A 13,613-nucleotide genomic window follows, 5' to 3' on the forward strand; every position below is an offset into this window, starting at 1 on the left:
TGGGCAGACCATTTTCCTTATATTGCCTGCACTACGAGTAGTTCAGTCAATGGGGAAAAATCCAACAAGAGTTGTGAGTTGTGACGTCAGCTAAGTTAAGATGCAGTATTGAAGAGGAGTTTATCCTGAGTATAAATCTCAGTTTGAAGGTCGTTATTTTTTATTGGAATACCTCCAGTAAAAATGAGTTAGTTTAAATGCTTAAGAACAATTTGAAAGCAGTCTAGTTTTTATGAATTTGCAACACGTTTATAATTTTTAAAAATTAAAAATAAAAGAAAATAATTTTAATTTATTTCTTTATTTTTGTTTCATCATAAATTAATACTACTATGTTTTTTCCTAATATTCTAATGAAAAAAAAAAACAACTACACACAATCTAAACAAACTCTGTCACATTGTACCTATCTATAAAATTCTATTAAATTTGTATCATTATGATAAAAAAAAAAAAAACTAAAAACTAAACTGTATCTACACTTATTAAAATCAACTTATTATGTATATGTTTGAAATATGTTTATGGCATACGAAAAAATGGGATGGTTTTTACTAAAATAGACAATTATTATTAAAAAATCAACTTTTGTTATTCTATTTTCAGTACAAAGTGAGCTCTATTGTTAATATTTGAATGCCATGGAATTTGTATAATTGAGAACATATTCTTAAAAAAGTTAGTTTTTTTCTGGCCTGAGTTTGAAAGCGTCTCGAAGCCACTTATCTTGTTTGACTTCTTTTGAGTTTTTCACCTTATCTTGTTTTAAAACTCTATTGTCTATACTATATTTTAAAAAAAAAATACATTTTGACTGCCTCCTTTAAGGAAATATGTATTTAACACTAAATAAAAATTTAGAAAGCTTCCGATAGTTAAGTCTTAACTTCTTCTAATTCCTTAAGCTTGATTTTTTTAGGATGATGAAGTTTTTGTTGAAATAAAAAAAAATTATAGATGCATGGCGCATATACCAAAACGAAATTAAATGGCTACAATCAGTATAACATTTTTGAAAGCTTATTAGATATTAAATATGTAGTGGTTATTTTTTTATATTTTATTTTTTTGTTTAAAATTTTTCGAAAACTAAAAATGAAAAGATATCAACACCAAGTAGTAATTTTGTATTGATTTATGATCCGAACAAAAATAATGACCAGAGACATTATTTTAAATCAATTAAAAATATAATAATACTGTCATCAGCAATAAAAAAAGAGCTTTAGAACAAAAAAAAAATAAATCGTAAACAAAATAAATAGAAAGTAGAAACCCGTAGTCGAATTAAAAAATATTAAAAATAAAAAAAAAATTAGATATACAAATTATTGAGTGTTGTTGTGTAGAGAAATTAATTAAACGCAAAAATATTATAAACAAAAATCTAAATTGTAGCAGTAGATAATAAAATGAATAAACGATGAGACCAATAAACTAAATTTTTAAAGTTGTTTCATTTTTTTTATAAATTAAAAAATCAACAAAATAGTTTCAAATGCATCATGTGAGAAATCAAAAGTAAGATCTCGTTATGCTCTATTAACAGTTCATAACCAAAAGTTCCTCTGAGATTTGGTTTTCGAAATATTGTAATCCAAACATTTTCTTCAAATTTTTAGTCAATTGACTTCCAATTTTCTGCAAAATCAGATATCTTCGGAACCAAGCCTCAAAACAAGTTTTGGTTAAAAGTTATGAGTTTGGAGAGAACAAAGCTATTAATCTATGCAAAAAAATTGCAGATTAATTTTTTTTTCAGATTTTCGGAAAATATTCTGTGCTAACCCCTTGTCTAAAAAAAATGCATTTTAAAAAATTTCTTCAAATTCCATCGAGTGATACATCAAAAGAAAGGTCTCGCTATGCTCTATTAACAGTTAAAACCAAAAGTTCTTTCGACGATCGGTTGCCGAAATATTGCAATCCAAACATTTTTTTTAAATTTTTATTCGATCGACTACCGACTTTTTTCAAAACCAGATATTTTCGGGTCAAAGTCTTGAATCAAGTTTTGGTTTACAGATACGAGTTAACAATGAAGAGACCTATCTATTTATGTAAAAAAAATTAAAAATTTATTTTTTTTCGTATTTTAAACAAAAAACAAGGTTAACCCCTTGTCGAAGAAAAAATGCATTTTAAAAAATTTCTTCGAAATCCATTGTGCGAGACATCAAAAGAAAGGTCTCGTTAGACTCTATTTACCATTAAAACCCGAAAGTTCCTTTGACGTTCGATTGCCAAAATATTGCAATCCAAATATTTCCTTTTAAATTTTTAGTCGATCGACTACCAATTTTCTTCAAAAGCAGATATCTTCGGAACAAAGCTTCAAAACAGGTTTTGATTAAAAGTTATGAGTCTGGAGAGAGCAAAACTATTTATCTATGTATGTACAAAAATTGCAGATTATTTTTTTTTCAGCTTTTCGGAAAAAGTAGGTATTCTGTGCTAACAACCCCTTGTCTAAAAAAAATGTAATTTAAAAAATTTCTTCAAATTCCATCGAGTGATACATCAAAAGAAAGGTCTCGCTATGCTCTATTAACAGTTAAAACCAAAAGTTCTTTCGACGATCGGTTGCCGAAATATTGCAATCCAAACATTTTTTTTTAATTTTTATTCGATCGACTACCGACTTTTTTCAAAACCAGATATTTTCGGGTCAAAGTCTCGAATCAAGTTTTGGTTTACAGATACGAGTTAACAATGAAGAGACCTATCTATTTATGTAAAAAAAATTAAAAATTTATTTTTTTTCGTATTTTAAACAAAAAATAAAGGTCCCTTGTCGAAAAAAAAATGCATTTTAAAAAATTTCTTCGAAATCCATTGTGCGAGACATCAAAAGAAAGGTCTCGTTAGACTCTATTTACCATTAAAACCCGAAAGTTCCTTTGACGTTCGATTGCCAAAATATTGCAATCCAAATATTTCCTTTTAAATTTTTAGTCGATCGACTACCAATTTTCTTCAAAAGCAGATATCTTCGGAACAAAGCTTCAAAACAGGTTTTGATTAAAAGTTATGAGTCTGGAGAGAGCAAAACTATTTATCTATGTATGTACAAAAATTGCAGATTATTTTTTTTTCAGCTTTTCGGAAAAAGTAGGTATTCTGTGCTAACAACCCCTTGTCGAAAAAAAATTCATTTTAAAAAATTTTTCGATATCCATCGTGTGGGGCATCAAAAGAAAATTGTCGTTACGCTCTGTAAACCGATAAAAACCAAAAGTTCCTTTGAGATTTGAGATATCTTCGAAGCAATGCTGAAATGCACCATCATTTTTTGTTCTTCTTCGTTTTTTTTCTTATCTTTCTTAAAGAAACTTCAATCATAAAGCAAAAACATTTTTTAGTACAAAAATTTAATTTGTATTTATTTAATTGAAAATAAAATAAAAAGATAAAAAATAAAATTTGGCCGCCGATTTTTTTTTTATTTTTATTTGTGTCCAATTATCTTCTTCTTATTTATGAATGATTCATTAAAATCCGATTTAAAAAAAAATAATAAAACATTGAAAGTAGTTCTCAAAGTCTACATAAATTTAAACCACATAAATGGAAACTTAACGAAACTATGTTCCGCGTCAGCCAAAAGATTCCACAACATGGATTTTGTGCAATTGGTAATGTTTCGACATCCAAACAATGCATCATTTTCACTGTATTCATCTTTGAAACTATACCAATCGATTTCCGAATCATGCATCACACCACGATGACGAGGAGTCATATTGGACCTGGTTGCAGCTTGGTAATTCAGTAAAGACTTTTCATTTTCATTATTTCTCATTCGAATGCTGTCCAAATATTGCTCTTTTATGTATTGCAATTCGAGCTTTTGTAATTCCTCTTCAACATTGAATGCCAACGAGCAAGTTATGTTTATGCCAGAATCCATAGAATCTGCAGCCAATATATCTACGGAATGACATCCGTCGGATGCAACTTGATTAGTCGATGTGGTGGTTGTGCCTGTGGAGAGATGTTGATGATGATGATTGGTACTTGTGCTGACACTACGACGTCCATGATGCAAGGCATTTCCTGGTATCTGACTGGCCAAAAAGAATGCACCAGCGATTGTCATCACACTTGCCGCATAACTTACAGCCATCACAGTGATATTGTTGAGCAGAAACTTTGCTAATGTAAACGAAGGAAGAAAATGTATGAGTTCGGTGTAGGTTAACCAGCCGCGACGCAGACCTTCGCGTTTGGCGAGGGTCTTCTCGACAGAAGTTAGCTTCGCAAAGAAATTATCATTTGATATGTAAATGTTCCAGTCCTATAACAAATATAAAATCAATTATTATTGTAAGAAAAGAATTAATTAGAACTTACAATAGCGCAAAGGAATTCCAGTTCTAGTTGTTTAAGTCTATCTTCGGTCATATTACCATCCTCTGCCCAGTCGCTAAGATATATTTCTTCATCGTATCCTGCATAGAATTTTGTGGAAATCATCTGTAATAGAAAGTGAAATATATTAATGTGATAAATGTAAGAAATGTAAAAGACTTCATTTTGAAATAATTTGTCGACGAAATAAAGAATTTCTATACTATAACGATATAAATGGATATAACTTATTCAAGGGAGATTGAATGAATTATCGTGAACTATTTTATTATCGTGAACTACTTAACTTTAAATAGTACTTTTGTTCCTTAGTTTTGATACCAATCAAGGACTTAAAATGGTAGTGCAAAGATAAGGATGTTCGACTTATCAATATGATCTTCTACTAATAAAGTCTCAGAAAATGACAAGGAACTAGGACGTAATTCCGAAAGCAGGTACAGATATAGGGGAAGCCGTCTTGGAGAACGATCTTTGTATGTTAGGAGATCTACAAGAGATAATGGAAGCCGTGGAATCGTTTATCCAGCTTGAGCTAGAAAATAGAAAACACTCTTTAACCATGTTTTATCTTTTTAACGAAAAACACTCTCATGTGTTAAAAAATCCAATTCCACTAGGTTCAATTTAGAGTACTTTACAAACACGAGAAAAGCCAGTATTTTATTTAAAACTAGGTACATTGTGCATATTTCGATTCTAAAGTAGTATTCAAATTTGCCTCGGATCTTTACAAGGACCAAATAACAACTTCACAGATGGCAAGTAAAAGATTTGCTTTTGAAGAAAATTAAAGTATTTTTCATAAAAATATACGAACAAAATCAAAACTCCAACAATGATAACACTGTGTTCGAAAATGGAACTTTTTTTTCCGACAGAGGGCTCTCATATCTACTAAAGATAATTCGAGTATGCTGAACACGATGGCGTACTTAGTTTTTCTGGATTAGGTCAAATAAGAAAGATTTTTGAGTTTGAAATTTTGTTTGCACATACCAAAAATGAGGCTATAAAACACCATATATTTTCTAATTTTTGATTTTTTATCTATGTAAAATGATGGAAAATCAATTTTTTTGGAAGTATTATTCGTAAAAAAAAGTTATTTGAAAAAAAAATCTATCAAAAGACTATTTAAATCATTATTTATGGATATTCAAGAGTATTTTTTGTGAGAGAATGAATCCTAAATTTTTGAACCTTAAGAAAAAAATATTCTAGAATACCAGGTAAGATCGGAAGGGGGCAAAACACCCATGGGCTCAAGTAGCTAAAAAAATAAATAAAAAATAGATGACCGTTAAAGGAGTCAAAACAGATAAGCGTGACAAACCCCCTTAAGTTAGAGATGGACTGTGACAAATATACTATGTGTTGTGTATGTAAGCTGATATAATGCAGTATGCAGATGGAAGTAATAGTAAATATGTTTTAATTTTAAAACAAATTGAAAGAATTTAAATTAAAATATTGATACCATGCCTGATTCTTTAATTAAATACCTACATCTACATATGTATATTACTCCAGAGTACTAACACATAAAAAGTGTCTACATAAAAATGTTGAGTTTTCGCATACATTTGTACCTTTATTGTTAAAAAATGTAAGAAAAATCGACGTTTTTTTCCATAAAATAATGATTTAAATAGTCATTCGACAGATTTTTTTTTAAATAACTTGTCTTACGTATAATACTTCAAAAAAAAAAAATAGATTTTCCATCATTTTACATCGATAAAAAAAATCCAAAATTGGAAAATATATGGTGTGCAAACAAAATTTCAAACGCAAAAATCTTTCTTATTTGACCTAATCCAGAAAAACTAAGTACGCCATCGTGTTCAGCATACTCGAATTATCTTTAGAAGACATGAGAGCCCTCTGTCGGTTTTTTGAACTATCACAGTGTAATAGGTAAAGTGGACATCATCGAAGAAAACTGTTAAACAGTTTTAAATTACTTAAGAGCACTATCAAAAGAATTTTAAAAATGGTTTCATGATATCTGTAAGAAAAATAAAAAAAATGCTTAATGCTTAAAGAAATCCCATGGAAACAATGACCATGGCACAGTTGGCTTCTGTCAAGGTTTTTTTTTAATGAAAAAGTTAAAATGAGAATATTTGGAGTTTTTGGAGCATGGTCCCCGAAAAATATAAAATCGTACATAGAAGTGTTCTGTTCATATTCGGTTTAAATTATTTGGATCTACATTTTTTAGCGAATATGCAAAAAAAATGTACCGCAGCAATCAAACGAACTCCCTTTGGATGATGTCGTAAGATAGGCATGCAGCAACAAGTGTATGTATGTCAGTGGCGTCTCGTCAGGGTGTGCAAGGTGTGCTGTACATTGCACACCCTGATCTAATGAAAAGAATCCCTCATCGATGCACATGCACAGTTAAACAACCAATAAAACCTGTATCACACAGCCTACATTCATATTCTGCTTTCCTAATTGTTCTTTCAAAATTCCTTCATCGATCGTTGAGAAGCAAAAATAAAAAACAAACTCGTACGAAATCTCCCTGTGTACATTTTCTGTTGATTTAGTCAAATAAATTCATCCAACTCAACTCTATCCGAACTATATGCCTAGGCTACAAGATTTTCGCATTATTTATCCCCATCGTCTTGGATGAATTTGTAGTAAACTCGTGCGATGGTTTTCTGTGCACGAGCTGTTTTCTTTTTTCTTTGCGTTTGTATCTGTTCTGTTCCGTTTCTGTAAAGCTTCATAGAAGAAAAATAGTGTAATAGATCGAATCTCGTTTGAAAAAAATCAATGCACGAGAATCTGGTATGCAGTTTCAATTTTCTGTTGTAGATAAGGGCATATCGTCGGTGAAACCAGAAAAGTGTGTAACTCCAAATTTTCTGAAAATTAGATTTGAATGCCATCTGTTAGACAAACCTAATATCTACCGTTCCTTAAACTCAGAATCCCCTTAAAGTTCATAGTTTTTATTCTATTACCAAATTAGAAAATGAAAACTCATACAAATGCCTTCAAAACGATTTTGTTTTTTTGCTCTCCTATAAAATTTGCTAAAATGGAGTTACACACTTTTCTGGTTTCACCGACGATATGTTTTGTTTTTTTATTTGTATCGAGAAAACAATAAAGGGAAAGTGTCTGCGAAAGAATTTATTCAGCAAACGAAAAAAAGAAACATTATTCTTGTCTCTTGTGAGGAAACTAATGGGTTGCACAATTTTATTTTCTCTATAGCTTCATTTACATACGTGATAGGGAAACTAAAATGGGACGAAAACGTGGCACTTAAATCATAGTAAATTTTCAAAGGTCATTTTTGAAACAAATGTCGCTCGATACATTTTTACGGGAAGGTATCGATATGTAGGTATATTGATAATTTTCAAGAATTGCACACCTATCTTAATATCTCACGCGACGCCACTGATGTATGTATATACATAGTTTTGAAAATGTGTTCCCAATTTTAAAAATCCCATTAAAAATATTTTTTTTACAAATAAATTCATGATTTTTGAAAGTAGTGTTATTATTTACGCTAAACACATTTTTCTTAAGGTCCAGGCATCATTACAAAATTGGTAAAAATAAAAAAAAGGTAGAATATGAATAAGTAAGCACCATGGTATCGATAATATTGTTTTTAGTATTTATATTAGCAGTTTGTCACAGGATGGCGAGCACTTTGTGCATAACAGCAACGTCATTCTGGTTATAAACTTGAAAATTCATCAGCCGAGAAAAATGCCGGACGACTGCTAACCTTTGTCTTTGATAAATAACGTCAGCGGGTAAGACCTAGTACCACCTGGAATGCCAGCGCTTTCTTAAAAAAGTTTAAACCACTATTCTAGTAGATTTACGTTGCATGGATTCATTTTAATAAAGTAGCCATACATAAAAGATAGACAAGAGGTTTTCTTTGTATGTGATCAATTTTATTGATATAGTAATCAGAGTCAATGAGAATTGTTAAAGGTTGCTAAGGGTATCTTATAAAATTGAAGTGGCGACTGGCAAGCGTGTGCACGTTTTTGAAGATAGCTAAAATTCCGGCTTATTATATCAATTCCAGTTCAAGTGCCATCTTAAATTATGATTGCATTATTTTTTTTTTCTTTCTTGGAGACAATTGCGACTATCTAAAATACATCAACAAAGTTTAATTTGATTCACATGAATCAATCATTGATTACGTAGAACATTATTTGGCCAAATTTTTGTATAACAATTTTTCCATACCGGCAACGTTTGCTTAGCAACAAGCACAGCATTCTATTTCAGTTCAATGATCTAGTTTTTTTTTTGCAAAAAAGAAAACCACAAAAGTATATAATCGCTTTTGTTAAACAAACAAACAAAAAAAAAAACACATGCGAAAACAATTTAAAAATTGCACAAAAGGAATGAATTCAATATACGTCATAAGAACAGAGATTACACGCCACCTCATCGTTTGCCACACAAAAATACAACAAAATATATAAGAAAAAGAGAGAAATGAGGCAAAAAGAAAAATCGAAAAGAAAAGCGAGCGGAAAATACTTTCACTGACGGCAAAAGTGCACTTGTTATGCGATGAAGCAAAACGAGGAGGGCACTTGAAGGTTTTCTTTCTTCTATGCAATCCCATCATCAACCAGCCCATCTTCGTCATCGTTACGGATTTCATAATCCTATCGTTAGCTTGTGACCTAAAAATAGTTCAATTCCAAACAACACCAGCCCCTCAAAAAACCACCAACCCCCAAGTAAAATTAGCAGAAGAGTTCTATATCAGGGCTGTCGAAGTATTGCAATTGCGTTTTGAAACTCCGTACTGCTAAAACAGACAAAGTTCTGCCTTTTTTTCCAACTATTTCAAAAAAACCTTTCTTTAAAAAATTACATATTTTTTTCTCTCTGTGGCTATATGACAGAGTAACTTAAATTGAAAAAAAAAAACTTGAAAAGAAATCAACTCTTATTTTTATTTTCTCATTACGTATAAGTTTTAATATCAAAATAAAATTACAGAAATACGCATAAATGTAGACAAACATTTAAGTTCAATTAAAACTAAGAACTTAAGAAATATAAAAATTGAAAATCTAATTTTTAAACATTTCTTATGTCCTCATAAGCTACTCTGTTTCCACAGAACTAAAAAATCGATTTTTAAAATCATACCACTTTATTCATTTGGAAGTGAGAGTTATGTTTTATTTTTTGTTAAAATCGCTTAATTTGAGCGAATACCTTAAAAATTAACTAGTCAGAAAAGTATATTTTTTTTTGTTTAATACATTACAAAAGCTCATGGAATGGCACTTTGTGTCAAAATTTGAAAGCGATCGGGTAAGAACATTTCGAGATTTGCTATTAAAAATATGAACAGAATATGTGGCACACTAAAATGTCAATTGCCTTGAAAAAAAATAATTTCAACTGAGCAACCACATTAGAAACGTCAAAAGTTATTGCGCTTGTAGCTTGAAGTAAAAGTTGACTCGACTTGTACCACAGCGAATTTCCTTGCCACAGCTACGTATTGTGGCACCAATATACTAATTTCATCATATGTACTTTTTAACTTTGACAGCGCCACAAGACACAGCCACAGCTACATCATTCTGTTCCACCAGTAAAGGCAAATGAACATGAGTTATATCAAACACGTTCACTTAAACTTGAGATTAATAGAAGGAAAAAAAAAATAAAATGCACGACTGGGTCGCACGTACTTGCTCTTGTAGTTCACAGTATCTTTATCTTAAATATCTATTGGAAATTTAAGATTTTGTAGAAAAAAAAAATCAAAAAAAAAAAAAAAAAATCAAAAGTTTAAAAATTAAGTTAAAAAATTTTTTTTTTTTCAAAAATGTTTTAAAAAATATTTTTTTTTAACATTTTATACTTAATGATCTCTGTAAATTTTAAATAAAATAACTAATGCTTTGATGAAATATATGAACTTAAAAAATATGTCAATTTTTGAAAAACGGCAACGCCATATTTCCGTTCTCCGCATTTTTTGAGAAAAACTAAAAACGCAGTTTTGTTGGAATCAATAAGAGTATTCCGCACACCAAATTTGATCGAAATCGTTAGAGCCGTTTTCGAGAAATTTGCAATACCTCGAAAACGTTATATGGGAGGTATGCGTTAAAATGGAGATATTAAAAAAATAAAAAAAACGGGTCTAGCTAGGGAATTACGTAAAAATCATCTGTACCAAGTTTCAAGCAAATCCATCCATCCGTTTAGGCCCTAGCTCGATGTACAGATGGACGCACACACGCACAGACGCACACACGCACAGACGCACAGACCGACGGACGGCATGACGAAAACCACTTTTTTGATCTTCTCCATCATCGTAATGTTGGTTTTGATTAAAACCTCGATTTTTTTTTTCTACACGAAACCAATACTTGCCCTATAGAGCAAGTAAAAAAGAGATATTGAAAAGATTTAAACAGATTTCAAGAGCCTTTAAAACTGTTAAAAATGTGGCATTTTATAACAAGAATATCTTAACAACGTGATTTGGTTGAATTTTTCTGACTTCGGATTCGAGTTCAGCGCATGAAATTTTTTTAAAAAAGGATTAACTTAATTTCTGTAACAAAAACCTTGTTGGCCAATGTTATTAGTAGGGAAAGGATTTTTATGACCTTACAAATTCAAAAAAGGCAAATAAAAATCAAATAAAATGCAAAAAAAGGCATTTATTAAATAAAAAGAAAACAGAGTTTGATATTTAATTATCAAAGTATTGAACTACCAAAAGCTTTTTTTAAGTTTTCATGAAACAACCTCCTGCGATTGTTTTTAAGAAGCGAAAGACCTCTCTACTTGAGCAGAAACGAGTAGACCCGATTTAAAATTGTCGAAGTTGTTCACTTCAATGTTTTCGGAAAGTCTGTAGTTGATGTCGCCATCAATTACAGAATTTATTTGTTCAACTGTTTTAGGTCACTGAATTAAGTTGAAAACAGGAGTGAATTTTCAATAATTCATTTCATTCGATGATATTTTTTAAAAAGGGGAACACTTGGACAATCGGTGTCTTTTGAAAAAAAAAAAGATTTAAAAATAAAAGTAAATATGTTTGTACATTTGAATCGGTGATTGTTAAAACAACATAAGTGACAAATTTTTTGAAACCACATTGCTATCTCAACATATCTCTTCTGCCAATTTTGAAATTGAGTGTTAAAACACCTTTAGTACTTCATATTAATTTGTTTTTTTACATTCAACGCTGGAAAAACGAAGTAAGTAAACTGTTGTTTCTTACAGTTTTTCGATGATTTAGTGTCAGTCAGTTGTTCCCGGTGAATCGAATGGAATTGCATCTTTCAAAATGTTCTTGTTAATAAATTAAATTGGTACCAAATGAAAAAAACTATATCTTAGGAAAAAGTTTTACTATGAATTTTTCTCTGCATTTGGATTAAGAATGTAAGATATTGCAATATTAGTATTGGTAATGTATCTTGCAATGTGTGAAGGACATATTGAATTTAATTTTTATTTTGAATATAAAATATAATGCTGTTATTTTCCCTGAGCCATTAACTTCGACATTTTGTTCTAGAGTTTTCAAGCTATTAATACCAGCAAAGAATTGAAAACGCAAACTAAAAAAAAATTCGTAAATCTTGTCTTAAAGGCTTCTAGTTTGGGTTCTATTGGTTTGATATTCAAAATCAAGGTCTTTAAACTCAGGGAAAATTACAAACTATCATATTTTTCACTTCAAATAAACATTAAAATTCAATGAGACAATCAATAAAAAGTGTTAAATGCAAAAATGCATTTTATACTATTGTGAAGTACCTACCTAGACGTAATTACCTCAAAAAATAACAAATTCATTGCTGGCCGTGGAACGTCCACTTTCGCCTATTTGTTTAATGTTCTTGTTTTTTAATGTATGTATTAATAAAATTGCTGAATTATGATGGTCTTTTATTCATTTCCATTAAATTTTCTAATACTTTGGATGTAAAATTAGTGTCAAAACAACATTATTTCCAAGTAATTAAGTGGTTTTGACTCCCAACAAAACGTTGGGTGTTAAAACAAGATATACAAAATATTTTTATTTTTTGTTAAAACTTCTTTGATAAAGATATTTTTTTAGAACTTTTAGTTAGTTTCAACTCCCAACAAGGCCTCTAAACCGAATTTAAAGCTAAAATTGTCAATGCGGCCGCGACGTCAAAAATACAGAGTTTTTTGTCTCTCCTGAAAAAAAAAAATAAAAATGTTACTTATGTTGTTTTAACAATCACCAATTCATTTACAGTCTCTCAAAACCCTTGATTTTTGCAAACTTTTTGGGTTTTAAGGGCGAACAAAATTCAAAAATAAAAAAAATAAGAAATTTAAAAAGCAAAAAAGGTACTAACGGGTAAAAAAGGCAAAATTAAAAACATATATTTGGAATCAGGGGGACATGAATCGTGTTTGTATAAAGTCTATAGGTACTTCCTTACGATACCGCAGAAAAAAAAGACAAAGTTAGGAAAATCCGTTCCGCGTTAATTAGATATTGGGACCTTTTACGTATTATTAGGTTTTTTTTTTGCGTACTGCTTTATTAAGTTCTAAACTTTAAAGTAAAACGACAGCCCTGATACTATTCTACTAGTACTCTACCCATCTTTTCCCCCCAGGCCTCAACCAATCCCACTGACATACAAAATCAATCATTCTCACTCTCAACAAAAAACAACAACAACAACAACGAAGACACTCACTCTTAAAATATGTGACTGTGACGGTGTGACTTACCATAGAAACAATAAACAATTCGGATGGCGTAATGCGTCTCACGTAACCAGGATCTGTTGCATTTAATCGATCCAAATAGATAAGGGCCATAATCAGAGAGCATGGCGTTGCTGCATGCAAACTGCCGGCTGTGACTTTATTCAGGCGATTTAGCGAATGACCTTTGTGAGGCTCGGAAAATAATTCCGAAGCATACTCGGCCAATGGACCACTCACTTCCATGTCCTCGCAAAGTGTCTGTCCACCGAAATACAAGGATTTTCTTATTCTATCAATAAAATCATTATGTTGCATGACCTGGTAAATTTTTTGTGATTTAATAGATGAATTTTGTTTTATTTAGATAAAATACCTTTTGATTAGGTGGTCCACCTTTGATGACGCATTTATTGCGTCCTAAAGCCATGTTTTTGCAGCGAAATTCTTTTTTACGTTTTCTTTTGTTCTATTTG

General features: G+C 30.6%; 1 protein-coding gene across 1 annotated transcript; it reads right to left on the minus strand.

Moving 5' to 3' along the window:
- Window positions 1-3,399: 3,399 nt before the first annotated feature.
- LOC129915259 (protein CNPPD1) lies at window positions 3,400-13,613 on the minus strand. The gene is made up of 4 exons (XM_055994745.1): window positions 13,514-13,613; window positions 13,162-13,458; window positions 4,354-4,476; window positions 3,400-4,297 (listed from the first exon to the last, which is right to left on the minus strand). The coding sequence occupies exons 1-4, from the start codon at window positions 13,565-13,567 to the stop codon at window positions 3,545-3,547; spliced, it is 1,227 nt and encodes a 408-aa protein (XP_055850720.1). The 5' UTR covers window positions 13,568-13,613; the 3' UTR covers window positions 3,400-3,544.

Source organism: Episyrphus balteatus, chromosome 3 (genome assembly GCF_945859705.1).
Source record: "Episyrphus balteatus chromosome 3, idEpiBalt1.1, whole genome shotgun sequence".
NCBI classification, from domain to species: Eukaryota; Metazoa; Arthropoda; class Insecta; order Diptera; family Syrphidae; genus Episyrphus; species Episyrphus balteatus.

Excerpts from the sequence above, each read along its gene's own strand:
- LOC129915259 (XM_055994745.1), bottom strand. The coding sequence starts at position 13,567 with ATGGCTTTAGGACGCAATAAATGCGTCATCAAAGGTGGACCACCTAAT. Across the intron at positions 4,477-13,161 it reads AATTGTTTATTGTTTCTATG|ATGATTTCCACAAAATTCTA; the intron begins GTAAGTCACACC and ends TTTCTATTACAG. Across the intron at positions 4,298-4,353 it reads TGGAATTCCTTTGCGCTATT|GACTGGAACATTTACATATC; the intron begins GTAAGTTCTAAT and ends TATTTGTTATAG.